This window comes from Mirounga leonina, unplaced genomic scaffold (genome assembly GCF_011800145.1).
Source record: "Mirounga leonina isolate KUSES-001 unplaced genomic scaffold, KU_Mleo_1.0 Mir_151, whole genome shotgun sequence".
Lineage (NCBI taxonomy): Eukaryota > Metazoa > Chordata > Mammalia > Carnivora > Phocidae > Mirounga > Mirounga leonina.
Genome location: NW_023270377.1, coordinates 59,196,562 through 59,224,091, shown reverse-complemented (window position 1 = coordinate 59,224,091; position 27,530 = coordinate 59,196,562). Strand labels below are relative to the sequence as shown.

The 27,530-nt window shown below is 37.0% G+C and overlaps 1 protein-coding gene across 3 annotated transcripts in view; it reads right to left on the bottom strand.

Annotated features, from left to right (window-relative positions):
* SLC25A12 (solute carrier family 25 member 12) overlaps positions 1 to 27,530 on the bottom strand; it is a 101,075-nt gene that overhangs the window by 55,619 nt on the left and 17,926 nt on the right. For 2 of the 3 annotated variants that reach the window (XM_035007776.1, XM_035007775.1), the window contains exons 3-5: positions 26,473 to 26,615; positions 15,384 to 15,499; positions 7,027 to 7,166 (exon numbers count right to left, since the gene is read on the bottom strand). In XM_035007776.1, coding sequence (XP_034863667.1) covers positions 7,027 to 7,166; positions 15,384 to 15,499; positions 26,473 to 26,615 — 399 coding nt within the window. Of the gene's footprint in view, positions 1 to 7,026; positions 7,167 to 10,782; positions 10,887 to 15,383; positions 15,500 to 26,472; positions 26,616 to 27,530 lie in introns of those variants that run through there. The other variant, XM_035007777.1, reaches the window with a different exon arrangement.

Sequence of the window (27,530 nt, the reverse complement as noted above, 5' to 3'; positions counted from 1 at the left end):
TTTCATTTGTCTCATGATATTTTTTGATTTTCCTTTTGATTTATTCTATGACCCATTAATTGTTCAGCAGTGTGTTGTATAATCTCCACATATTTGTGAATTCTGTCCTCTTCTACTTTCTTCATTCTCCCTACTCACTCCATCCTTCCTATCACCTCCAACCATATCACCCTTCAAATGAAGCAGGAATTTTAGGTCTTTATTTCAACCTTAAAATATTGTTGAAAGTATTCCCCACAGAAAGGATATTCCTAAGCAGCATCAGAAACAGACACAGGTCCACTCCCTGTCTTATATGTTTTCCCTTACTCACTCCTCTTTTTTCCCTCCTTCTTTATGTTTTTGTCATGTCTTTATCTTCTCCATGTCTTAGTCTCTCAGAAATATCCAGTGACAACCATGGACATAATGAAGCCTTATTAATGACACTCAGTACTGAAGAAAATGTGGACCTTTATATTAAAGACAAAGCAGAATCTTCACTGCAAGGGTAATGCTGGAAGAATAGATTTTCTATTTTCTATTAGGTTAACAATTGGAGAACTCCTATGTATCTTTTAAAGATACATAGTGAAAGTATCACAGATGAAACCATAGAGTGTATGGGATTGGCTTCCAAATGAGGGAGGGAGCCAGTGGAAACTATAGACAAAATAAGAGCAGCCAACAGTTAATAACTGCTAAAGCTGGTTGATGGGTACATGGAAGTTCATTACACTATCCTATTTTTAAATATATTTGAAATCTTTCAAAATAAAAAGTTTAAAAAAATTAACATTAAGGACTTCAAATGAGAAGCAAAACAAGGGGGGAAAAAAGAAGTTTCCTATCTACAGCTCTCCAGTTTATGTAGTATAATTAATATATCAGGGTAGAAGTAGATATTGTAAAATATATTCAGTAAATGCAAGGGAACCAATGACAAGAACAAACCATCTTTAGAGAAATCTTAAAAAACCCCAGTTGGAAGAACATTTCCTTTTTTCATTTTATTTTTTTTCTTTCAAGATTTTATTTAAATTCAAATTTGTGTAGTGTAGTATTACTTTCAGGGGTCATTTCCTTTTTTAAATAAACATGTCTCAAATAAATAATATTTTCAACTTTTCCAGTTTGAGCACTTTACAATGTCAGTCAGGTAGGCACTAACCGTGCAAGTGTTAGAACAAGCACTGAATTCTACAAACAACCACACCGAAAGGATATAGTTTTCAAACTGTGATCACGCTCATAAAGAAAAACAATACCCTAGGCTTATAAAAGATAAAATACATAAAGATACTCTAAAAAGATACTTTATCTAAAAAGATAAAGATACTCTAATAAATGAAAGATAAAATAAGTCTGCTTTCAGATTTCAAGTGTGGATAGGGGAACTGAAGGAAAGGGTAAAAAAAAAGGAAGTTATGCTCAAGTTAAAATGCATTTCAACTATGAGATGAAAACAGCTGAGCTTCAGAAACTGTGGGAGTGAAGGAGAATGACCTAGTACATGTAACGCTGCTGTCTTCTAAAACTCCACTCTTCACTAAAATCACAGTAAAGGAACCAAAAACAGACACTCAAGGACAAAGAGAACAGAAAAGAAGATAGCAACTATATTATTAAGATTAGAGAGCAGAAAGGCAAGTGACAACTGACTTAGCAGACTCAAGAAAACTGGACATGGAAAAAACCAAAAAGCAGTCCAATGTATACATGACAGCACCCCCCAAAACACGCAGGAATTGGCTACACTAGTACCCCTGGAAGTGACCGTAGACTGGAACTACAAATAGGAGGCTTAGATGGAAGTCTGTTTCAATGCAGTTAGTCACTTGCACTGCCTCACTGTAGCCAGGATTCTGCCCTTTCCCAAGGCTGGCAGAAGACTAGAAGTTCACTGCCTCGAGAATGTAACAGAGGGTCTCTGTACTAGGGGAGCCCAGGCAGTGTTGAAAAGAAGTAATTTGGGGCACCTGGGTGGCTCAGTCATTAAGCGTCTGCCTTCGGCTCAGGTCATGATCCCAGGGTCCTGGGATCGAGCCCCGCGTCGGGCTCCCTGCTCTGCAGGAAGCCTGCTTCTCCCTCTTCCGCTCCCCCTGCTTGTGTCCCTCTCTCACTGTCTCTCTCTCTCTCTCTGTGTCAAATAAATAAATAAAAATCTTTTTTAAAAAATTTTTTAAAAAGGAAGAAAAGAGGTAATTCAATGAAAGTCCATCTCCATACTGAATGTTGAGACCTCCAACCCTCTTGTCTTATTCAGCAACCAGAATGTCAAAAGCCAGACTGAATATTCAGGTGGGATGCAAAAGAAAAGACCTGAACATACAGCCATTAGAGGGTCCCCAATATAACAGCTGAGCCAGCAAACTTTACAATAAGATTAATAAGTAGTACCATGAAATCAGAACTCCCAATAAGCCTCACTCTTAAATATGAGCAGAGGACCAATGACAATCAGACATGAGTAAAGCCAAACAAAGAAAAAGAAAGAAACTTGGAGAAAACAGACACTTTGGAGGGGGTGAAAAACAAACACCTGCCTTCAATATCTTTGGGGAAGGGAGAGAAATAGCACATCCATGAAAAAATAATATGTTATTTTTTAAAAAGGAATATTCAGAAAGGAATATTCAGTTCTTTTTAACTGAAAATTTGAAATACAACAAAATTAAAAACTTAATAAAAGGTTCAAAAGTAGAAGAGAAGAAAAAACTAAATCATACATTTAATATGTTAACCAGTCCTAGAAAGAAAGAAAAGTAAATAAGAAAAGTAATAAGAATATTTTCAAGAATTGAGGGACAAAAGTTTTCAAAGAGCCTACTGAATGTCCCACACCAAGGAGTATCATCATGAAATTTCAAAATACTGAAGAAAAGAAAAAAAATAAATCTGAAAACCCTCCAGAGTGAAAAAAATGTTTCAAAACAGAATCAAGAATGAGAATGGCACTGGATTTTTCAGTGGCAAAACAGGAAGAAAACAAAAGAGAAATGTTTTCAAAATCAGAAGGAAAATAATTCCTACAAGAATTCTATACCCAGTCCAGCACCTGGGTGCCTCAGTCAGTTAAGCATCTGCCTTCGGCTCAGGTCATGATCCCAGGTCCTGGGATCAAGCCCCATATCAGGCTCCCTGCTCTGCGGGGAGTCTGCTTCTCCCCCTGCCCCTCCTCTCACCCATTCTTTCAATCCCTCTGTCTCTCTCCCTCTCCCCCTAATAAATAATCTTTAAAAAAAAAAAAGAGAGAGAGAATTCTATACCCCCCCCCCCAGTCATACTAAGTGTAAACAGAGCAGAGGTTTTCTGATATGAAAAGTCTCACAAAAAATTATTTTACTTTCTTCAAGAAGCTCCTGCAGGAAGCATTCCACCAAAAAGAGGAAGTAAACCATAATAAAGGAAGAGATGGAATCCAGAAAACAGGAGATTCAACATAAAATAATGACAAATGGATTCCCCACGATGAAGGTGAAGGGAAATGACAGACTGACAGTTATGCAAAAAGTACGAAGTCCAACCTCCAGCCATGAAGCAAGTCAGAAAGTTCCAAGAAAATGGTGCAGGGGCTATGGAAGACAGTCTGGCAATTCCTCAAAAAGCTAAACATAAAATTACCATATGACATAGCAATTTCACATCTAGGGATATACTCAAAAGATTTGGAAAGAAGTATTCAAACAAATACATGTACTCCAATGTTCACAAGTGCCAAAAGGTGAGGTGAGAACATCCCAAGTGTCCATCAACTAATGAATGGATAGACAAAATATTGTATATCCATACAGTGGAACATTATTCAGCCATAAAAAGGAATAAGGTAGTAATACATGCTACAACATGGATAATTGTATAATTTCACCAGCAGTATCCATATCCCCTTATCCAAGAGGGATATGTTCCAAGATCCCTAAAGGGACGCCTGACACTGCACATAGAACCAAACCCTATATATATTGTTTCTTCCCATACATACATACTTATGATAAAGTTTAATTCCTAAACTGGACACAGTAAGAGATTAACAGTAATCACTAAAATAATAAGATAGAACAATTATAACATTACATTGCAATAAAAGTTATGTGAATGTGGTCTCTTTCTCTCTCGCCCTCTCCAAATATCTTACTGTACTGTACTCAAACTTCTTGTGATGATGTGAGATGACAAAATGTCTAAGTGATAAGATGAAGTGAGGTGATGTGAGCATTGTGACATAGCATTAGGCTACTACTAACCTTCTGATGATACATCAGAAGGAGGATTATCTGCTTCTGGACCGCGGTTGACCGCAGGTACACTGAAACTGCAAAAAGCAAAAGTGTAAATAATGGGGGAGCTACCATATATGAACTACGCAGAGTAGGTAAATCCACAGAGGCGAAGGTAGTTTGGTGACTGCCAGGAGGTGAGGAGAAATAGGAATGGGGAGTAACTGCTTAATGAGTACAGAGGGGTTTTTTTGGTAATGAAAAGGTTTTGGAATAAGACAAAGGTAGTAGTTGCACAACGCTGTGAATTGTACTAAATGCCACTAAATTATGTACTTTCACATGGTTAATTTTATGTTAAGTGAATTTTACCTTGATATTTTTTAAAAAGAAAAAGCTCCTAGAGAGCTCCAAGAAGACGAAATTGATAGAATGAATACCTAATACGTTTTAAACATATTAAAATGAGATGTTAATAACGGAGGCAAAATTTAAGAATGAATTAGCATTAATACATAGAAAACTAAACAAATAAGAAAAACTAGAAACCCTAAAAAAAGTAATCATTTTAGTCATGCGTATTTATAAAATTATAGTAATTAAAATATGATTATTGATCTAAGCAGAATCATAACATAATTATATGGGTGATGGAGATAGAAAATATCCAAGTCTGTGGGAAAGGGAGAGGGGTAAAAGAACCAGCTCCTAATCTTCCACAGTTCAAATTCAAAGAAAAATACCTAAAAGTGAAAAATTTTAAAGTAGAGTACAAAACCACAGAAGACCCCTTATAGCCAATGCAATCTTGAGAAAGAAGAATAAAGCTGGAGGTACCACAATCCCAGATTTCAAGATATTCTACAAAGCTGTAGTAATCAAAACAGTATGGTACTAGCACAAAAATACACATAGATCAATGGAACAGAATAGAGAGCACAGAAATAAAACCACAATTTGACCATAAATGGTCAGTTAATCTACAACAAAACAGGAAAGAATATATAATGAGGAAAAGACCATCTCTTCTATAAATGGTGTTAGGAAAACTGGACAAAACGATGCAAAAGAATGACACTGGACCACTTTCTTACACCACACACAAAAATAAACTCAAAATGGATTAAAGACCTAAACGTAAGACCTGAAACCATGAAACTCCTAGAAGAAAACATAGGCAGTAATCTCACTGCCATTGGCCTTAGCAACAGTTTTCTAAATATGTCTCCTGAGGCAAGGGAAACAAAATCAAAAGTAAACTACTGGGACTACACCAAAATAAAAAGCTTTTGCACAGCAAAGGAAACCATCAATAAAAGAAAAAAACAACATAGTTATGGGAGAAAATATCTGCAGAAAAACAGGCAGAGGAGATGAATGGACATTTTTCCAAAGAAGACATCCAGATGGCCCCCACAGTCCATTAAGCATCCAACTCTTAATGTCAGCTCAGGTTGTGATCTCAGGGTCATGGGATCGGGCCCCGTGTCGGGCTCTGCTCAGCTCAGAGTCTGCTTAAGACACCCTCACCTTCTCCCTCCGCCCCTCAACCCCCCACACTCTTTCTCTAAAATAAATAAATAAATCTTAAAGAAAACCACACACAATGAGATATCTCCTCACATCTGTTAGAATGGCTAGTATTAGAAACACAAGAAATCACAAGTACTGTTGAGGATGTGGAGAAAAGGGACCCCTCATGCACTGTTGGTGGAAATGTAAATTGGTGCAGCCATTGTAGAAAATAGTATGGAGGTTCCTCAAAATAATTAAAGACAGAAACATCATACAATCCAGTAATTCCACTACTGGGTATTTACCCAAAGAAAATGAAAACACTAATTTGAAAAGATATGTGAACCCCTATGTTTATTGCCACGTTATTTACAATAGCCAAGATACCTGGAAGCAACCCAAGTATCCCTCAATAAATGAATAAAGAAGATGTGGTATATACATACAATGGAATATTACTCAGCCATAAAAAAAAAAAGAATGAGATCCTGCCATTTACAACAGTAGTGACAGACCTAGAGGGTATTATGCTAAATGAAATAAGTCAAAGACAAATACCATATGATTTTACTTATATGTGGAATCTAAAAAATAAAACAAATGAACAAACAAAGCAGAAACAGACCCATAAATACAGAAAACGTGGTTGTCAGAGGGGAAGCATGTGGAGGAATGGGCAAAATGGGTGAAGGAAAGTGAGGTGTATAGGCTTCCAGTTATGGCATGAATAAGTCAGAGATGAAAGGCACAGCATAGGGAATATAATGAATGGTACTATAGTAGCATCGTATGGTGACAGACGATAGCTACACTTGTGGTGAGCATAGACTAAGCAATCACAATTTAACGCTGTGTGTCAACCATACTTCAATTAAAAAAATAGATTAAGGGGCGCCTGGGTGGCTCAGTCGTTAAGCGTCTGCCTTCGGCTCAGGTCATGATCCCAAGGTCCTGGGATCGAGCCCCGCACTGGGCTCCCTGCTCAGCGGGAAGCCTGCTTCTCCCTCTCCCACTCCCGCTGCTTGTGTTCCCTCTCTCGCTGTGTCTCTCTCTGTCAAATAAATAATAAAATCTTTAAAAAAAAAAGATTAAAAAAAATAGAAGTGCCAATGCAAGTTTATTACTTAAAGCTATAGAAGTAATCACTTAAAGAAACAATTACAAGAGTTTTAAAAAGTTGCCTCTGGGAGTGGGAAATGAAAAATGGGGGTGTAATGCCACAAGGAATTGCTATTTTTGGTAATAAACTTAAAACTAAAAAAGAAGTGGAGGAGAAAAGGTATGTATTTACACCAGTTAGGAAAACTAAGCTCACCTGGAGAAACTGTGTGAATTCTGTGTAGTTAAGATGCTTCTTCCGATTATGCCCAAAATGCAGTCGGATAAATTCACAGTCCCAGTTAAAAGGGATATGATGATGAATAATAGTCTGTCCAAAAATTTCTTTGACATTTTCTTAAAAGGGAAAACAAAAATAAATAAATTATATCTGGAATAAGTAGTTTAGTCCACTGCAATGTTCCTACAGAAAGAAATTAAGAGAAATTTCAAGTCAATATTATCTGCTTCTATTAAGATTAGCTGCAAAATTTTTTGTGCCCAGAAACCCATGCACAGGAACACAATTGATACAAAATATAATTTTACACTTAAGATTGTGTACCATTACATATAAGGCCACGAGATTCTTAATTTCTCTTGATTTAATTTTAATTAGGAAGTGATTTATATCTTGCACTATAAATGGCTGCTACTTTGCATTCCAGTATAAAATCAATAGTGTTTTCCCGATTCCTCAAGGAGTCGAATTAAGCCCTTTATCAGAAGCATGAATACCTAAATTACAGTATAATGCAATATTTGTCATACTAAGTATGGTTTGATTGAGGCTTGATTATTACATTCACACTAGCCTGAATGTCTATTGAAGATAGGTATAAGAAATACTACCAAAAGCGTATCATTAGCTCAGCAGCAAGCACCTTATTAAAAGCTTCTGATATTGTCAAAAATATGGTCTTGACACAAAGCTTCAAAATCCCCATAAAAAGCATGATTATTAGTCTCAACTATTAAAAATATTTTAAGATAAGTGAAATTAGTGATTCACTTTTAAATAAAGAAGGACTAAACACACTACACTTTTAGATAGGAACCAGTCAAGCTTGTAATATACAACCAAAACCCTATGACAGCTTGTCTTCATGCACTAACAACGTCAGTCACTTTCTTTACACAGTTCTACACTTACTATAAAAGTCAATTCACAAATGACTGGTACTTTAACAAGCATAGACTGGATAGCCTAATTCAGAAGCTCATGCCAAAAAAAAAAAAAAAAAATCATTAGCAAAGTTAAGAAAGCAGGAAGCCTGTTTTACTGATGTCTTAAGAACAAAATTATTTTCAAGTTCATGCCAATTATATTAGTGGAAGTGTTTTACCATCCATAGCTATCAATTTTACTAATTAGTAAAAGTTTAATGTTTTATAATCTCCAACTATACTCTTTTCTCTAATTTCTGCAAATTCTTTGAATAAGATACCGATCTCACATTGTAAATGGTTTAATGGATTCCCTTTAGTTTTATATACCTTTTTTTCTTGATAAAAGCATTGCTATTGGGAGAAGGTGGAAGAAGGTAGAAGAATTCTGAACTGGAAATCCTACCAGTCTGGACTCAATGTACAGCTCCGAATAGGTCACAGCTATCAGTAAGTTGGAAGAAGGCATTGGATGTCACTGGGGAGATGGGATTCTCATCTTTCCTTTCAGATGGAATGTAGCATTTATTTCTTGCCTAGTTAGCAATACTGTCTCAGAGTTTTCAAACCATTTTAAATTATTTTCACCTTCCATAAACCCATATTAAATATATGGGTTTTTGTTTCTAAAAACAAAAAGAATTAACTCAGTAGCAATTCATGGGATCCTGGCTTATAACCAATACAAAAGTTTACCCTTAGATCTACACGGAATTTCAACAGTTGTAAAATATGTTAAAGTTTACAAGGTCATGAAAATAATAAGGGTTACAAATAATATTTAGAGCCAAATATGAGAGCAAAGATTTTTTTATAATCTCCTTTAATTAACTAGCTGCTCTATTCCCAAATTACTTTAATTTCTTATTTTTAAGGTCTAACAGAGTGTTAAACTAAGGAAACATGAAGAAATTAATCAAAAGCAGAATAGAATAACTTAAGTTACTATATATATTTATTTTAAATATTAAGAGTATGAAAGGGAATAAGTTATTTTATGATAACCTTTATTTTAAAGGTCACAAGTTCTAAAACTCAACTATTTAATAAGAAATGTACATACTACTACCTAGAGAAGTTTTATATAATGGTGGAATAAAACTGCATTCCCTTTATATAATCAGAAAATATTAGAATATTAGTGTGAACTAATCAAATATAATGAAAGATTCAAAAGCTTTCAAACTATGAAAGTTTACTTAATTATGAAAACTGTTTTCTACTATCACAAAATGGATACTTACGAACCAAAACTACAATGTCTGATTTACATTCAAAAAAAGTTCTATAATAAAAACTTTAACTAGGGGCGCCTGGGTGGCTCAGTCGTTAAGCGTCTGCCTTCGGCTCAGGTCATGATCCCGGGGTCCTGGGATCGAGCCCTGCATTGGGCTCCCTGCTCCGTGGGGAGCCTGCTTCTCCCTCTCCCACTCCCCCTGCTTGTGTTCCCTCTCTCACTGTGTCTCTCTCTGTCAAATAAATAAATAAAATCTTAAAAAAAAAAAACAACTTTAACTAAAATCCTATTTTGTAAACTTCCTAACAACCTCTAAATAAGATCTTGGAATATCTTTGAAACAATTAAAATGATAACTCAAATTACTCATAGTAATCTCCCCAAATATTGAAGTGTCCTTTTCCATGAGTATTTGTTTCAACATTTCCTACTTCTCGCAAAGTGGTCATTGACAGCTTTGTATATGGTTTTATTATGACCATTAATATGTGCTGTATTTTATTAACCACCCCCCCAGACACTTTTAATTATTTTAAGGATATCACAGGCTACAACTATAGTTACTAGGAATAACAATATTTCCAACCTACTTTGGCACCTCTTGATGTGTCCCACTTCCCTTCTGTTATTATTGTCACTACCAACTGCCTAAGGCTAATTCAAGAAGCTTACAAAGATAATTAGTACAACTATTGTTTTAAGGTCCAATTCATAATTACTACTTTACCAGGATGTGCTTTATCCAAAAAAAAAAAAAAAAAAAAGTTATGCAAAAGCTCCAGAACTGGGGAGCTTCTACTTGTGTGTGTGAGGCAATAGCTCAGAGATGCTGTTCTTACCTTACCCAGTTTTATCAAGTTCTGCATGACATGAAAGAAAACCCCAATAATCTCAAATATTCCCAGGGCATCTAACTGAAACTACATAGCAAGTTTTCCCCCCAGAGAGAATCCCGTCTTTCCAGTGGCAAACAAGGGTCTTTGGTTCTAAGCAGCACTCCTTGGAGTGCTATTTCAGTGGCCATAGTTCTGGCCTGGATGAAAGAGCTATGACGGTCACATCTTATGCAGCAAGATCATGATCTAGTGTTTTATACTAGGCTGGTTTTGCTATGGGATATAGGAATCCATTCGTTTTCTGACATATAGAAAACAACAGACCACTTTTTCACTTCCTGCAGAGCATGGGCTTATGAAAGAGAAGGTTTATAATTCCTCTGAAAAGGGAATTGGGGACAGATACAAAAGTAGCCTGTCATTATGTTCTCTTTGCTCAAAGGAAAGGAGCACAATTTGTCAGGAGGGCAGGTAATGGTGAAAACTGTGATTAAGTAAAAATGTTCACAGACGTATAACATTAGTCAGTTTAGCTGTATCAGTCACTTATGATAATAGGACTAGATGAAATACACATTGAAGCATATATATTATGTAAATATGTCTTAATAGAGGTTTTAATTTCCCCATCAGCCCACACTGTGTCTCCCCGTCTCATCCACCCTCATCCCTCCCCTGGTCCTTATGGGAGCTTCCTACTGGTCTTGTTCACCTTTCTGCAGTACAAAATTACCTCTGACCGGGGCTGGCACTCTTCTCCAAGACTGCCGCCATGCCTGTTCCATGAATGAGCCTGGAAGGAGCTGCTGTACCAACGGTGTGGCCAGAGAACTCCTCCTGTAGGTATACAAGCCATCAGCCCTGTGACACAGCCCACCTACCATCAGCCCAACGACATCCTGATTCCAAGGATTCCAGCCCAGCAGGAGCCACTGCTTCCAACTTAATAGGCTTGAGACCAAACATTTTTATTGTCAGGGAAAAAAAAAAAAAGAAATCCTCAATAGCTGAATTTCACCTGCACAGTTCTTAAAGTGAAGTCAGAGAGGCTTTTAGAAGGACTCCCACCAAAACAATGAATTCCTTGTGTATAACTGAACAAAAACAATGGCGAGACTTGTGGAAGTAAAGAGTTTTTCAGTGAAGGAAAACTTGGGGAGAAAGAAGAGGAACAACTAAGAGACCAAAAAGGAAAACAAACAACAACAAAAAGTTCAACAACAGGAACTTAGCAGAGGAAGTCCCAACCAACGTAGCATGTACTCAGTCCCAGACTGCTAGGTTGTATTTCCAGGTAGGGCATTAGTTTCCTAGGTGACTTCCTCTGTTTTTCCAAGCAAGAAAGTATTTCTATTAACCCTTTACCTACCTCCAGAAGGGACTACCACACAGTCAGTCAATAAAGTAGTCCTTCTGCCAAATACATGTGAAGGTCCATTTCTCAGGAAAGATAAGTTTACACTTAAAGAGCATCTATTACTATAGAAACTAGATGCTTCAAGAGTCTATCACCAAATGGCATAAAAACTAATAACGCCATATCCTTTCTTCTTTTTTTTTTTTTACCTCAAACTAAGCTACTTTAGTAGCTTTGAGTATTAATACGACCTTCTCTGTAGTATCTGAAAGGAATCTCAAAATTCTTCCTGATTCAATTTGAACACCCAAGTGAAGCTCTAATTCTTACCAGATTAAACTAGGTATTTGTTACTATTAGATTTTCATATTACTCCATGTCTACAGCTTTGTTTCCATGAGAGAGGGAACCTTTTAATAACAGTTGTGGTTATGCCAAACCCAATCTATTCTTCCCTTCATAGAAAAAGAGCCTATTTTAGAGGCACAAATGGAACACATATTTATTTGTTGTATCTAATGATGACCAAACACAGTATAAAATCAAAAGGAATCCCTGCTTTTGAGGGTTTTACAGTGAGGAGATGAAGACAGGCCCTTGAAAAAAATTCACTTTGAAGAGTTCCCATCCCTAGGCAAGCAGTTTGGAACACAATGTTGATGAGATTTTAATAGAAAACTTAGACTGTATAATGTATCTTATATTCATTTATTAGTTAATACACAGGAGTTCGGGTTTCATTTTTTTTAGAAGGATTACATCTTTGTTAAACCAATAGGCTTTGATTTTTTAAATGTGGGACAAATGCATGGCAGCTACTGAGAACACAATGTAGTATACTGGTTATCTAGGTTACCTTAACCTAATTCTATCGAGCAGAATATCCAGTACACTAGTGGCTAGCAGGGACACCAAGGCAAGTTTATAATGTATCTAGCAAACCCCAGTCATGCAGTGGCCTCTACAAGGCTCATGCCACCAGGCAATAACAGATAAACAAGCCAGTAAGTAATTATCCACAGCATGCATTAGAAGTTTTATTAAAAGAACATTGAAGAGGAAACAACTAACAGTTTTATTCACTCTTTTAAAAACTCCAGAACCCTCTCCTGAGCTTGCATATTCTGAAATGGATTATTGAGGTCTCAGTGTAAGTCCTCTCCGGCAAAGTAGAGGCATCTCTAACAATTAAAAAAACAAAACAAAACTTTTCCAGCACTCAAGTAAAGTTGTTCAATATTTCTATTTATATACTTTCAAAAACGTACACAGTTTAAGTATCTAATCTGATGTGTATTAAAAAGCATATCTAAAAAAAAAGCATAGATGAGAACAATATATACAAATACACAGATAACATCATCATCATAGTCCACGAGATATCGATGGCATAACAGTTTTCCCCACTCCATTACACCTGGCAACCAATATTCTCTCCCACCTTTCTCTCCTGATGTGCTCAAGAGAAAACTATAAACAAGTTCCAAACTAGAAAACATAAGGCCATTTAGTGAAAAGGATTTAGAGTTACTATGGATCTAAAATTTCCTTTTACCTAAGCATTTATCTATAAATACATAAGCATAATTCATTTTATTAAGTGGATACAAACATGAAAACTGACCTTTATCACAGATCCAAAATCCTATAAAAATAAACTCCAAGTTAATTATTTCCTTATGCGGAAATTCTGTCGTCTTGAACTGCCTGTAATGAGTAGGCCTTAGAAATCTTGTTAAATGGCATTTGTAACAGTTTCAATGCTTTTCCTCCTAAAAATATAAAATTAAATTTCCTCTCCTTCATTATGATTTTTATTTAAGAAAATTTGTCCAAAATGGATCCTCAAAACTAGGGAGGCAAGGCAGGAAGGGAAAATGGTTACGGTCCCCAGGAAATATGTGAACATCAAGACAACCATCCAGCTGGCCAGGGACTCCAAGAACAATGTTGAAAGGGCGTTCAGCTTTATATCATTCCATAAGAATCTTTCTATCTCTAGATTATGAAGCAGAAGAATGAAAGCAGAGTTTTGGAGGGCTTATGTTCTTCAGTTCATAACAGGCGTTATAACAACGCAAACAGATTTGTTTGGTTTTTAATCTTAATTATATTTTCTTAAAATTCTAACTCATACATCATAGTCTGGGGAAAACAAAAGATCTTTAAAATGCTAAAGTTGGGATCTAATAACTACAAGCTTTCATTTGCATGAAATAAATGTGTTTATAAACCACTCAGCTATTTTCTATACTCATTTTAATCTACTAATCAACACTGGCATGAGTCTCTATTGTTATTCTATTGGCTGAACTGACTTGAGTGACTTGTTTTTTAAAATAAAATTGGGAAAAGCAATCAAATTGAGGAGACACAAAGAACCAAGATACCAAGGTAGGTGGGACAAAAGAAACCACAATTTGGTTTTGGGAAATCTAATTCTTAAACAATGGACACATGCTAGAAGCACAAATATGCTGTTCTTAATGCAGATACGTGTATCAAGGTATTTCCCAAGCACTGCTGCACAACATTTGGAAGTGAGACATATGAGAATATGTGGTACCTACTGAAAATAGAAAATGCAGCATTATTCGTGGTCCAGGGTAAATGCTGAATGATGAGATGATAAAGGTTTTATACATTAAACTAGAGAATCTAGGTGCTTCTGGGGAAAGTCAACCTTCTTTAGGAGGCAGAATGGCCAGAGCTTGCACCAAAGCAGGAAGCATGCCAAGAGAGATGCAAAAACCTAAGGAGTTCTGTCTGCACTTGTATTTATTTGGGAAAATCTTCTTATACAGAAAATAACTGGGTCAATGGGCAAAAGGAAACAGTCAATGCCAAGCTAGAAAATGTGCCCACTAAAACCAGAGTAAAGGCACCACTGGTTCTTCTGAATACCTATACTTTCTCTCTTTCCATGGCAGTGACACTTCTTCCTTTGAGTTTAACTGAAGGATGCTTTTTATATAACAAATACTGCAGTGACTAAATATTTAGCACTATAGTCAGGGAAAGCTTGATTTTCAGAGTTTTTCTATCACATATTGATGCCAATTCACACCATAAAAGGACTCAAGCTCAGCTTTACAAGGTGAAAAAGTTCTGGAAATCTGTTTCACAACAACAAGAATATACTCAACATTACTGAATTGCATGCTGAAAAATGGTTAAGATTTTATGCGTTTACTACAATAAAAAATGTAAATGTAAAAAAAAGGGAAGAGAGTTCAAGGTCCTTGAAAACACTGCATTGATTTATTGAAAAGCCTGTTGTCAGAAAAATTAGCAGATACTTTAAACACAAACTAATTTCCACAAATAAGCATCTTTAAAAACTAACACATGGCTACAAATAGAAATTCTAGTTTATATGCTTGTCAAACAATGACATTATGTTAAATTATGTGCCTACCAAAGGGTTTATATCAATTTCTACATTTAACACAGATATCAATTTCAACGTACTAGGCTTGTTTCCTAAAATCAAAAAACTATAATGGGGGTTTAGAGAATGCTAACTATTCTCAACTCCCTCCTTCAGTTCCATTCTTGGTGCTACAATGACAAAGCAGCAATTTTCCAAACTGCTATTGAGAAGCTCTGCACTCTCTACCCAAAAATTCCTTAAAGAATGACATGATTATTCCATGTTGTTCACGGTCTGTTTCATAAAGAATTTTGCCCAGGCTAGCCCAGAACAAGAAAATTTTACACCACCTATTTTAGGAATGTAAAAGTGTCAGTGACTCAATGAGCAAGGCATTCCTAGATTCCTTACTTTTTTGCAATAGTCTAAAGCTTTGAAGAAAATACACCATTTTAATTTTATCTGTGTAAATTCTTTTAGGAAATTAATATTGACTAGCTCCTAAATAAGCAGCAATCTATATGCAGTTACTAGATTTAGCATTTAAAGACTGCACCAGCCTTACTGACTTCACTTATCCCTTATAATCTTTTTTTTTCCTTACCAAATGTCACCTCTCCATTTCCACTCTTGTCAAACAATTGGAAAGCCACTATGAACATAGAATCTGGAGCACATAAAACAGATTCAAATGCCAAGAACTCTTGATAGGAGATCAATCTGGAATAAAATATAAAATGTTATTGATTGGTAAAGAAAAGGAAAATACCAGGCATTTAACCTGCCTTTAATATATGCTACAGCTCAGGGGTAACCAAATAATTGAAAAAGGGAAATTTCTCTTTATAGAGATGTTCCAGATAATAAAGAAAGAAGAAAGGAATGAAAGAATTAGAATACTACCCTTTTGTGAGTCCCTAATAAATTAATGGACCTGGGCAATAATCAATCACTCCTAAAATCACAAAAAGAGAAAGAACTAAACCAAAAATAATTAAATTGGAAGCTGATAAAGTCTCTAGATCATAATTTCTCAACTGTGGCACTCAACAGTACCATTTTAAGCTGGATAATTCTTTGTTTTGGGGGCCTCCTGGGCAATGTATCATGTTTAGTAGCCTCCCTGGCCTGTACCCACCAAATTGCAAATTGCCAACCCACCATGTTAAGACCCACTGCTTTCCATGTAATCAATTTACAGAAAATACAAAGGACAAAGGACATGTTAAACATCACCACAGAAACACAATCAGCATAAATGCAGACTGTAGGAAACTACAGGGCGAACATTCTGTACTTGAAAAAAAAAAAAAAAAACAACTTTGAAAGAAGATATGGAGGAGAACCTCATTAAAGACCTAAAAGGTATAGTAATTAATTACAAGATAAAGATCTTATTTGGATTCTGATTTAAGCAAAGAAATTTTTTTTAATTTATAAGAAAATTAGTAAATGGTAATAATGATATAACACTAATACTTGATGATATTAAGACATTGATACTAATGTTTTTGAGGAGGTTTGTTTTGTTTGGTAATTTTTTTTATCTTTTTGAGATATACCCAGATATTTACAAAAAGTATGTCATCTGGAATTTGCTTCAAAATAATCCAGGGGATGAAAGAATGGGAAGAGGTATAAATAAAACAAACATAATAATTATTTTAATAATTACTAAAACTTGGTGATGAGGATATTGAATTCACTACACTAGTTTGTTTTGTATGTTTGAAATGTCAATAATACATTTTTTAGGGGCGCCTGGGTGGCTCAGTTAAGCATCCTACTCTTGATTTCAGCTCACAGGTCCTGACCTCAGGGTCATGAGGTCAAGCCCTATGTTGGGCTCCACGCTGGACATGGAGCCTACTCAAAAAAAATTTTTTAAAGAAAATGCATTTTTTAAAGGAAAATTCAAAACAAAAGGGGAGAAAACTAAAACATATTGAGTCCTAGAATACTCAGGGTTGTGAAATTAGCCAGTGGTCAAAATTATACTAAAATTGTCTTCAGTGATCTTTTTTTTAGGGGGGGAGCATGAGTAGGGGGCAGAGGTGCACAGAGAGAGAATCTCAAGTAGGCTCCACACCCAGCACAGAGCCCAACTTAGGGCACGATCTCACAACCCTGAGATTATGACCTCAGCCAAAATCAGGAGCCAGACACTTAACCAAATGAGCTACCCAGGCACCCCACCTTCAATGCTCTTACAGAGCTAGCATATGCTAGTTTAGAGTCATCTTCCACAGCAAGCTTGCTGCAAAGATCCCACACCCTGTTGCTGCTATTGGTGACTAGTATCCAAGTAACAGCATTATAAAAATCTGTTTTTATAAATATATAAATACATATACCAATTTATTTGCTTATTTATATTAGTAATGGTGCTGCCTTTTATTCTCAAATGGCCTGGTTTAGACAACACATTTGCAGTCACCCTGTAGAAAGGAACAGACCTAATCTGTAACATGGCTCCAAGTCCTTCAGGATCTGATCTCTGCACACCTCCCCCTTGTTCTTCTGCACTCCAACCCATTCATTCTTTTTTTTTTTTTTAAAGATTTTATTTATTTATTTGAGAGAGAGAGAATGAGAGACAGAGAGCATGAGAGGGAGGAGGGTCAGAGGGAGAAGCAGACTCCCCGCCGAGCAGGGAGCCCGATGCGGGACTCGATCCCGGGACTCCAGGATCATGACCTGAGCCGAAGGCAGTTGCTTAACCGACTGAGCCACCCAGGCGCCCGAACCCATTCATTCTTAAATCCATGATCTTTCCACTCAGGACCATTTCATTCTCCTTGGATTCATCCCACCATCTCCAAACCGTTGCCCATTTAATTTATACCCATCTTTACATAGTTCAGCTCAAGTATCATTTCCTCAGGAGAACCATCGCAGAGTCCCCAGATGACTTTACATACCCTTCACACCCCTACAGCAGCACACTGTACCTTTTTAGTGCCCCTTGCAACATTTTTATTAAAGTAATTATGTAATTCACTGTTTAAAGTCTAATTCCCGGACGCCTGGGAGGCTCAGTCTGTTAAGCGTCTGCCTTCGGCTCAGGTCATGATCCCGGGGTCCTGGGATCGAGCCCCGCATCAGGCTCCTTGCTCAGCGGGGAGCCTGCTTCTCCCTCTGCCTCTGCTCTGCTGGCTGCCCCCCGGCTTGTGCGCACTGTCTCTCTCTCTGACAAATAAATAAATAAATAAAACCATTTTCAAAAAATAAATAAAATAAAATAAAAAATAAAGTCTAATTCCCTGCAAGAAGGTAGGCTTGTCACAGAGCACAGGTTTGATTCAGGATAGGAACTTGTAAATATTCTTGAGTAAACTCAATTTAGAATACAAGGCTTTTTAGAGAGCCATATTTCTCAACAAAGTATTAGGAATGACTACATTTTACATTTCATTTTATGCCCCCACTCATCAAAGACATATTTTACATTCAAAGTTTCATTTTCTATTAAATAAAATACTTTGAAATATGTTAAGTTACGCAAGTTACATCATATCCAAAGCAATGGTGTATTCTATGCCTTTTCCCTTTATTGAGGAAAAGGCCTTTGTGGTGGTATTATTCAGGACACTAAAGACTATGCCTTCACTGCACCCCTGCTGAAGAATCTTTGATGAAATTAGGAGCTTGATTGCCTAATGAATCCTGGGAAGAAGAATAATCAAACTTTATCAGGTCACACGTCATAATACACTTTATGCATTGGTGTACTACTAAAAACTATAATAAAACTCCAAAGTGTGGTTATCATTACACAAATTCTAGAGTAGTAAAAACCAATGAAGTTATAACATATCAGGTATCATCATCCACACACCCCGAAAAAGCAATGAGTAATATGTGGGGTTTTTTTGTTGTTGTTGTTGTTTTAAAGATTTTACTTATTTGAGAGAGAGAGAATGAGAGAGAGTGAGCACATGAGAGGGGGGAGGGTCAGAGGAAGAAGCAGACTCCCTGCCGAGCAGGGAGCCCAATGCGGGACTCGATCCAGGGACTCCGGGACTCGATCCAGGGACTCCGGGACTCGATCCAGGGACTCCAGGATCATGACCTGAGCCGAAGGCAGTCGCTTAACCAACTGAGCCACCCAGGCGCCCAGTAATATGTGGTTTTAATAAGAATATATAACACGAATAAAATAATGATATAGGGGAGGACTTAGAGAAGGCCTTCATTTTCTACAGTCTGTATTTCTGAAATGTTTGAAATTTTTATCATTATTTAGCATTATTTCTTTTGATTATAAGAGTAATTTAAAAAATAAAAAGTAACTAGGTTGATGATGGATTAAAAAACACAATCCATAACATCTTGGCTTTTCCAAAACAGCCTCAGGAATCTAACATCAAAAATACAATCACCCTGAAATACAGAATATGTAGCTTTCAAACACCTTTCATACTCAGTAGCAAAACTTTCTGTATTTATCAGAAGAGGTAAAAGACTTTTTCCTTAACTAGCAAAGGTTATAAACAGTTGGCTGGCAGACGGAATTTGGCCCACACATGTTTTCTTTGGCAGGCAAAGTATAATTTTTTTAGTTACATTAGTTGTCAACATTAGGAAATCGTAAGTACTTCACACAAATATCCAGTTTTCTGGTTTCTCTTGTTAAATTGCAAGCGTGGGCAACATGTTTCTCATCCCATGTAGCACCAGCCCCCTGAGGCCAAAGCAGAAGCCGCCTCTTCAGAGAGACCAGGGCCCATCAGTTATCTACAACCACCCTCATGTAGGTTTCCAACTAAGTAGACCTTTCTCTAAAATATAAAGTCTGTGGACTTTAAATATCTACATTTCTTGGGGTGCCTGGGTGGCTCAGTCAGTTAAGCCTCAGACTCTTGGTTTCAGCTCAAGTCATGAAGTCAAGCCCCAAGTCTGGTTCCACACCCATTCTGCTTGGGATTCTTTCCTCTTCCCTCTCCCTCCCCCTCTGCTCCTCCCCCTGGCTCACGTGCACTCTCTCAAATAAATAAATAAATAATTTTTTAAAAAAATAAATATATATATATATATACATTTCTCTATCAGTATATTCAAAAAGGCAAATCCAAAAGGACCTCAGAAAATCCAAAGTCAAGTGATATGCTCAAAGAAATTCAGCAAGTCAGTGGAAGATTCTCAATTCCTGCCTTCAATTCAGTGCATGTATTCCTGCCCCCTCCCCAAATTTAAAGTTATAGATGAAAAATAGAAAGGGTACCTGGTGTTTGTACTAAGTAGACATTATAAGAAGGTATTGGGGGGATACACAGCCAATTCACAATACTCACAGTTACCTTTGTTACACAGAGCAATTTATTTGAAGAAAGGTCAATTAAGAAATACAAAAGCAGGGGCACCTGGGTGGCACAGTCAGGTAAGCCTCTGACTCAGGTCCTGATCTTGCTCAGGTCCTGATCTCAGCGTGGTGAGATCCAGCCACCAGCACCACCCCCAACCACCCTCCGTGCACAGAGTCTGCTTGAGACTCTCTTCCTTCTGCCTCTGCCCTTCCCCATCACGCTTGCGCACGCTCTCTTTCTCAAATAAATAAATCTTTAAAAAAAAAGAAACACAAAAGTATCAGCAACTTAAAAAAAAGCCACTTCATATTATTCAGCCTTAAAAAGGAATGCAATTCTGATATATGCTGTAACATGGATTAATCTTGAAAACAACAGACTAAGTGAAATAAACCAAACACAAAAGGACAAATATTACATTATTCAATTTATATGAAATACCTAGCATAGTAAAACGCATTAGAAACAGAAACTAGATAGAGGTTACTAGGGGCTGGGTACTGAGGCAAAACAGGGACTCATTGTTTAAAAGGTACAGAGTTTCAGGATGAGAAGATGAAAACAATGGAGGCGATGGATGGTGGTGATGGTAGTAAAACAAAATGAACATACTTAATGCCATTGAACTGTACACTTAAAAATAGTTAAAACGGTATTATATTCATTATATATATTTTAATACAATAAAAAAATCACCTGAAATTACCCAGGATATGCATTTATCAAAACTCCACAAATGAACCTTTAAGTTTTAATATTTGTCACTGTGTGTAAATTTTACATCTAAAGAAAACACTCAAAACAAATACTGAAATCCAGTTAATAATATGCATGCTGAAATATTTAAGGAGTATCAATATTTGGAATTTACTTTGAAATGTGTGAAAAAATAAGATGGATGGAAAAATAGAGGGATAGATATATGAAAAAGGAAGCACAGAAAAATGTTAATGGTAGAATATGGTAGGTATATAAGTGAATTTTCATTATAAGATACTGGGAAGAAGTAGGGAGCGGGGGGGAATGGACAACGTCTCTCTGATATGCCCCTTATCTATTTTTAGCCCATAGGCATTTTATACCACATGATAATGTAACTATAATTTTCATAAAGCAAGAAAAGCCTGTTTATCTGTGAACATAAAGCAAACATGTTCCAGAATAATTTTTAAGGCTCTTTTCCCCATATCCTGCAATGAGTTCCCTATTGTTAGAAGGTCCTGACCAAGATTTAAGCAGAATGCAAACCACAAGCCACTAACTCTGGGGTGAAGAAACCATTGCTTAGTTCATACTTTAATAAATGGTTTTCTTTTAATGAGGATGAGGTGGCACCTTCAATTTTTACCATACCTCCTGTTTGACTTTTTACAAAGAACATATATTCATTTTATAATTCTGAAATAATGTATTTTATGAATTGCATGTTTTAAATTTTTCTACAGGGGCCCCTGGGTGGCTCAGCCATTAAGCGTCTGCCTTCAGCTCAGGTCATGATCCCAGGGTCCTGGGATGGAGCCCCACTTCGGGCTCCCTGCTCAGCAGGAAGCCTGCTTCTCCCTGTCCCACTCCCCCTGCTTGTGTTCCCTCTCTCGCTGTGTCTCTGTCAAATAAATAAATAAAATCTTTAAAAAATAATAATAAATTTTTCTACAAAGTTCCTTTTAAATTTACCAAGTAGAAACTAATAAAATTTCATTATGTTAATTTTGCAATTTTTAGAGCAACCGAGATTTCTGTATAAAAGGTTTTTCTATATGCATGAAGAATACTTTTCCTTTTGGGGCACCAGGTGGTACAGTCAGTTAAGCATCCGACTCGTTTTGGCTCAGGTCATGATCTCAGGTGCTGACAGAGCCCTGCATCTGGCTCCATACTCAGTGGGGAGTCTGCTTGGCTTTCTCTCTCCCTCCACCTCTGCTCCTCACTGCCTCCACCCTCCTGGCTGCCCGGTGCTCTCTCTCTCTCTCTGTCTCTAAAATCAATCTTTTAAAAAAATATATTTTTATATGTATGTAGAACATTAAAGGAAAACAGTTGTGAAAAACTGAGAGGAAAATAATAGTTTTACACATTATAGGAGAATAGAGCCTCCAGATGAAATTCTGACTAGAGCTAAATATAAAAACTACAATTCTAGAAGTTACAGTTTCAAACAAGCAACTGTCTAAACTTTTAAGATCAGGTCACACAATAATAGTTCCCAAAACCTGCATTTAATGCATAAAATCATTTTGCTTTTCATTATATAACCACATCTTCAAAGTTTATGCCACAATTTCACAAATACTTGGCTAATGGCCTTTACTTTTAGACAACCCATCATGCTATTTTACACCATAAAATGTTGCTTCTACATGGCTTTGCACAGCAAACACCTATATCAAAACACTCCTGCTTATTTTACTATCTTTTGGAGGAATGGGAATGGGGAAGAGGAGAGGGGCAGTTTACATGCTAAGAAAACATGGAGCAGGGGGTGGGGGAGTCCAGAGCACAAAAAGGTATGGTATTCACTACTCCTAAACCTGCTTTTCCCACATACTTATTAACTAAATCACTTAGGCCTGCCTATACTAGTTCTATTAATTGAGAGTGGGTCTTGGGTAATTATAAACAATATTATGTGATGCTATTTCAAATTATCTGTACCTAGGGCGCCTGGGTGGCTCAGTTGGTTGGACGACTGCCTTCGGCTCAGGTCATGATCCTGGAGTCCCGGGATCGAGTCCCGCATCGGGCTCCCTGCTCAGCGAGGAGCCTGCTTCTCCCTCTGACCCTCCCCCCTCTCATGTACTCTCTCTCATTCTCACTCTCTCAAATAAATAAATAAATCTTTAAAAAAAAAAAAAATCTGTACCTACAAGATTCTCATCGAAAAACGACAAGAGGGGCGTCTGTGTGGCTCAGTTGGTAAGTATCTGCCTTCAGCTCAGGTCATGATCCCTGAGTCCCAGGATGGAGCCCTGCATTGGGTTCCTTGCTCAGCAGGGAGTTTGCTTCTCCCTCTGCCCCTCATCCTGCTCATGTTCTCTCTCTCTTGCTCTCTCTCAAATAAATAAATAAAATCTTAAGAAAAAAAAACAACTACAGTAAAACCAATGAATATCAGGGCTATAAAAAAATGTACCAACTGCACTATTCTATTCTTCCATCACAGCTCTGGATAAAGGAGTGGGTAAAGGAGCGGGGGGGAGAGAACATTTTTTAAAAAAATGATTATAAGAAGGAAAATGGACTAAAAAGAGAATTTGGTGTTATTGGGCAAATCAATCAACCTCTTTAGGTCTCATTTTCCTTAAATGTTAAATGAGCAAGGGTTGACTACTTGGAATAAATTAAACAATATCAAAGCTTTTGATTCTCTTAAATTACAAGTATTAAAGAAACGTTAACAAGGATACTTAACCTTTTTTGATTTCATAAACCCCCCCTCCTGAAAACCTGGGATTTCTCCCCAGAAAAATGCAGGTACAAATTCACTCTTTTAGCATTATATTTCAGCAAGTTCAGGAACCCCTGAAGACAAGCCATGAATAGGAGGTTAAGAATCGCTGTGTTTCAGGGTGCCTGGGTGACTCAGTTGGTTAAGTGTCCAACTCTTGATTTCAGCTCAGGTCATGATCTTAGGGTTGTGAGACCAAGCCCCACATTGGCCTCCACACTGGGTGTGGAGCCTGCTTAAGATTCTCTTTCTCCCTCTCCCTGTGCTCCTATTCCCCTTAAAAAAATAAATAAATAAATAAAAAGAATTGCTGTGCTTCTAGAAAATTCCACCTTTCTCTGCTTTCAGAAACAACCTATATGTTTCATAAACTCATTTAATTTTTATGAACTAACTCTCTGAATCAGATTTCCTATCCAATCCCAATCTGACTTATTCCAAAGGGAGGGAAAAAGTAAGCTTAAAAAGTTCTTAAAATCTGAAATAGAAAAGAGTTACCATTCAGGGGGAGGGGAAAAAAAAAGATTCACCTTTTACAAAGAAAAACAGGCTTGGTTTGTTTTGTTTTTTTTTTTAAGATTTTATTTATTTATTTGACAGAGAGAGAGATAGTGAGAGCAGGAACACAAGCAGGGGGAGTGGGAGAGGGAGAAGCAGGCTTCCCACGGAACAGGGAGCCCGATGCAGGGTTCGATCCCAGGACCCTGGGATCATGACCTGAGCCAAAGGCAGACACTTAATGACTGAGCCACCCAGGCGCCCAACAGGTTTGTTTTTAAGTGAACATTATCAACATTATTAGATACTTCACTAGCCAAAACCCATCTTTCATCTACTCTGGCAACTTAACCGTTGATTCCACTCAACCACATTAACAATGCACCTGAGTCTGGGAGAACCACATGAAGCTTCAAAAAAAAATACACTTACTGAGATGGACCAGAGCAAATGGGTCACAAAAAAAGCATCTGAAAAGATATGAGTACTCTGAAAGCAGGTCTCAGGCCAAATTAATGACAATAAATGCTCTTATAGTTTCTAAAAGATCTAAACGTATATGTTACCTTTAAAATTTTTGAAGAATGAATTCTGATTAAAAATAATTGATTTTCATATGTATTACTGCCTAATCACTATTGAGAAATCCAATGACTGAATAGTCCATAGTAACTTATCAGCTGATTTGATTAATTTTTTAAACTTTATTTATTTAAGTAATCTCTACACCCAGTGTGGGGCTTGAACTCACAACTCCAAAATCAAGAGTCTCATGCTCTACCAACTGAGTCAGCCAGGAGCCCCTGATTTGACTTTTTTAGAGACCAGTCACAAAATGTATACAAGTTCCCCAATATCTACTATTGATAAATTATATAAAATCTTTATCTAAGATATAAAATACTCATAGTAGATTTCATGCACTGTACTAGATTCTGTGGGAAAATACAAATGAAAATACAATACTAACGCTGGACTCAAACAACTTAGATACCAACATTTCTAGTTTAACTACTACAGTAGTTATCCATTTCATTTCCTAAATGGATTTCACTGCATGCAAGTCTTGCCCTATTCCAACCTACAATTTTTCTAAAATCTGATCATATCTGTGGTAATAGAAATAACTTTTAACAACTCCTCATTGCCTAGTTTTTCACACAACTACCTCTATAAGTAGGAGAAAGAACCTGGGCCTTTGAAGGCCTGAAGATGTAGCTTGGAACTCACAAAGCATGACAAAATTCTCTTTATAATTCATAAAAATAATTCATTTGCTCCATAATACAATCATATTTGATTTAATAAAAAAATGGTGTGCGTTTTCCCCCGAGTAAACTGACACTCTAGTAAGATGCACCTTGCTATTTCTGTGGCTGTACACACCCACACACTGCCAGGCTAAAAATACTTCCAAGACTAAGTCACGAGCCTTCAGGATACAGTCAAAACTTAGCACACAAGGTCCCCAGCTCCACTCCAACCACAACTCCAGCAGCAACAGAGCAACACCACAGCCACGCCAAGGTACACTTAACACAACTTCCCCGTCACTCCCCAAAACACACACACGCAGGCACACACACGCACACTCTCCTTGATGTTTCATTACCACTGCTGTTCCCTGTCCTAGAATCCTCCTCCCTACTACCCAACCACCAGCAATCTCCTGTTCATCTTGCCAGATTTCACTCAAGTATCACCTCTTCTATAATGCTGTCTAGATCACCTAAAACAGAGTTAACCATGCTTTCTTGGGTGTCCTTTGTATCTGTCACATACTTTTATTATAGCACCTTATTCCCAAAGTATTATTTTCTTTGTTTACTCATCCTCTTTCTCACTAGACCATGAATTTCTTCTTAAGGCCAGGAACCCCATTTTACTTATGCTTGCATTACTAAGGCCCAACAGTGCCTATCTAATGGTGGTTGTTCAATAAATTTTGTCAAATAAATGAGACAAATAAATACATAAATACCACTCTCTAAATTCTTCCCTGATTTATTCTTCTTCATAGCACTTACAATCTAACATGCTATAGTTTACTTTTAAATTTGTATACTGCTTTTGCATTTATTAGTTTATTCACTCATGTAATTCTAGGCCTTAGAACATTGCCTAAAACATAGAAGGTATTCAATATTTGTTGTATGAGTGAAAGAAATACACTTAGTTATCTGAAAACCATTCTGTTCAGATTATTCAATATAAAATATGGTTTTTTACGTGTAGTTTTCTTCCCCCCCCAAAAAAAGCAAGCAAGAAAGAAATGCTAATTATGCCAAATCCTTGATAATGGCAGCAAGTAACACTTTTTATAAACTTCTAAGATATGGTTTAATATTAAAATTCCAGATGGTTATAGGTAAACTTAGAGTTTACTATTTTCTAGTAAGGTATTGAGGAACATTCATTTTCAAAAAATGTATAAAGGTTCTTACCCATCCTTGGTTTGATCAGCTACTCCTGCCAAGAGCTGCACAATCTTCGGATTGCTATTTGGATCATTATACAGTCCAAGATAGCGCTGGACAAAGTCTTCTGGGGTCATATAATGTTCTCCATCAACCTCAGTACTGGCATACTAAAAAATAAATAATGTATACTTAAAATTATTCAACAACATCTTGTAACCAAAAAATGTTTGTGAAAAGGTAAATTAAAGGCCAGTTATCAAAATCATAATAAAGATAATAAATGCAGGGCTTTTCTCTGGATAGTAAAAAATACTCATAGCCTGATTTAATATACTGATACATGCTACAACATGGACAAACCTTGAAAACATTATAAGTTAGAGAAGCCAAATACCGAAGGCCACAGATTGTATGACCCCTTTTACATGAAATGTCCACAGTAGGCAAATCCACAGTGACAGAAAGCAGAGGCATAGTTGCCAGGAACTGGGAGGAAGGAGAAATGAGAGTAACTGCTTAAACACATATGAGATTTTTTGGGGGGGGCAATGAAAATGTCCTGGAATTAGATTGTGGCAATGGCCATACAATATTGTAAATATACTAAATGACATTGCACTGTAAACTTTATTTTTTTTTAAAGATTTTATTTAGGGGCGCCTGGGTGGCTCAGTCGGTTAAGCGGCTGCCTTCGGCTCAGGTCATGATCCCGGGGTCCTGGGATCGAGCCCCACGTCCAGCTCCCTGCTCAGCAGAGAGCCGGCTTCTCCCTCTCCCTCTGCCTGCCACTCTGCCTACTTGTGCTCTCTGCCAAATAAATAAAAGATTTATTTTTTGCCAAATAAAAAAAAGATTTTATTTATTGACAGAGAGAGAGAGAGAGAGAGCGAGGACAAGCAGGGGGAGCGGCAGGCAGACAGAGAGGTAGAAGCAGACTCCCTGCTGAGCAGGGAGCCCGATGTGGGACTTGATCCCAGGACCCTTAAATCATGACCTGAGTGGAAGGCAGACACTTAACGACTGAGCCACCCAGGCGTCCATGCACTATAAACTTTAAAATGGTTAAAATGGTGAATTTTGTT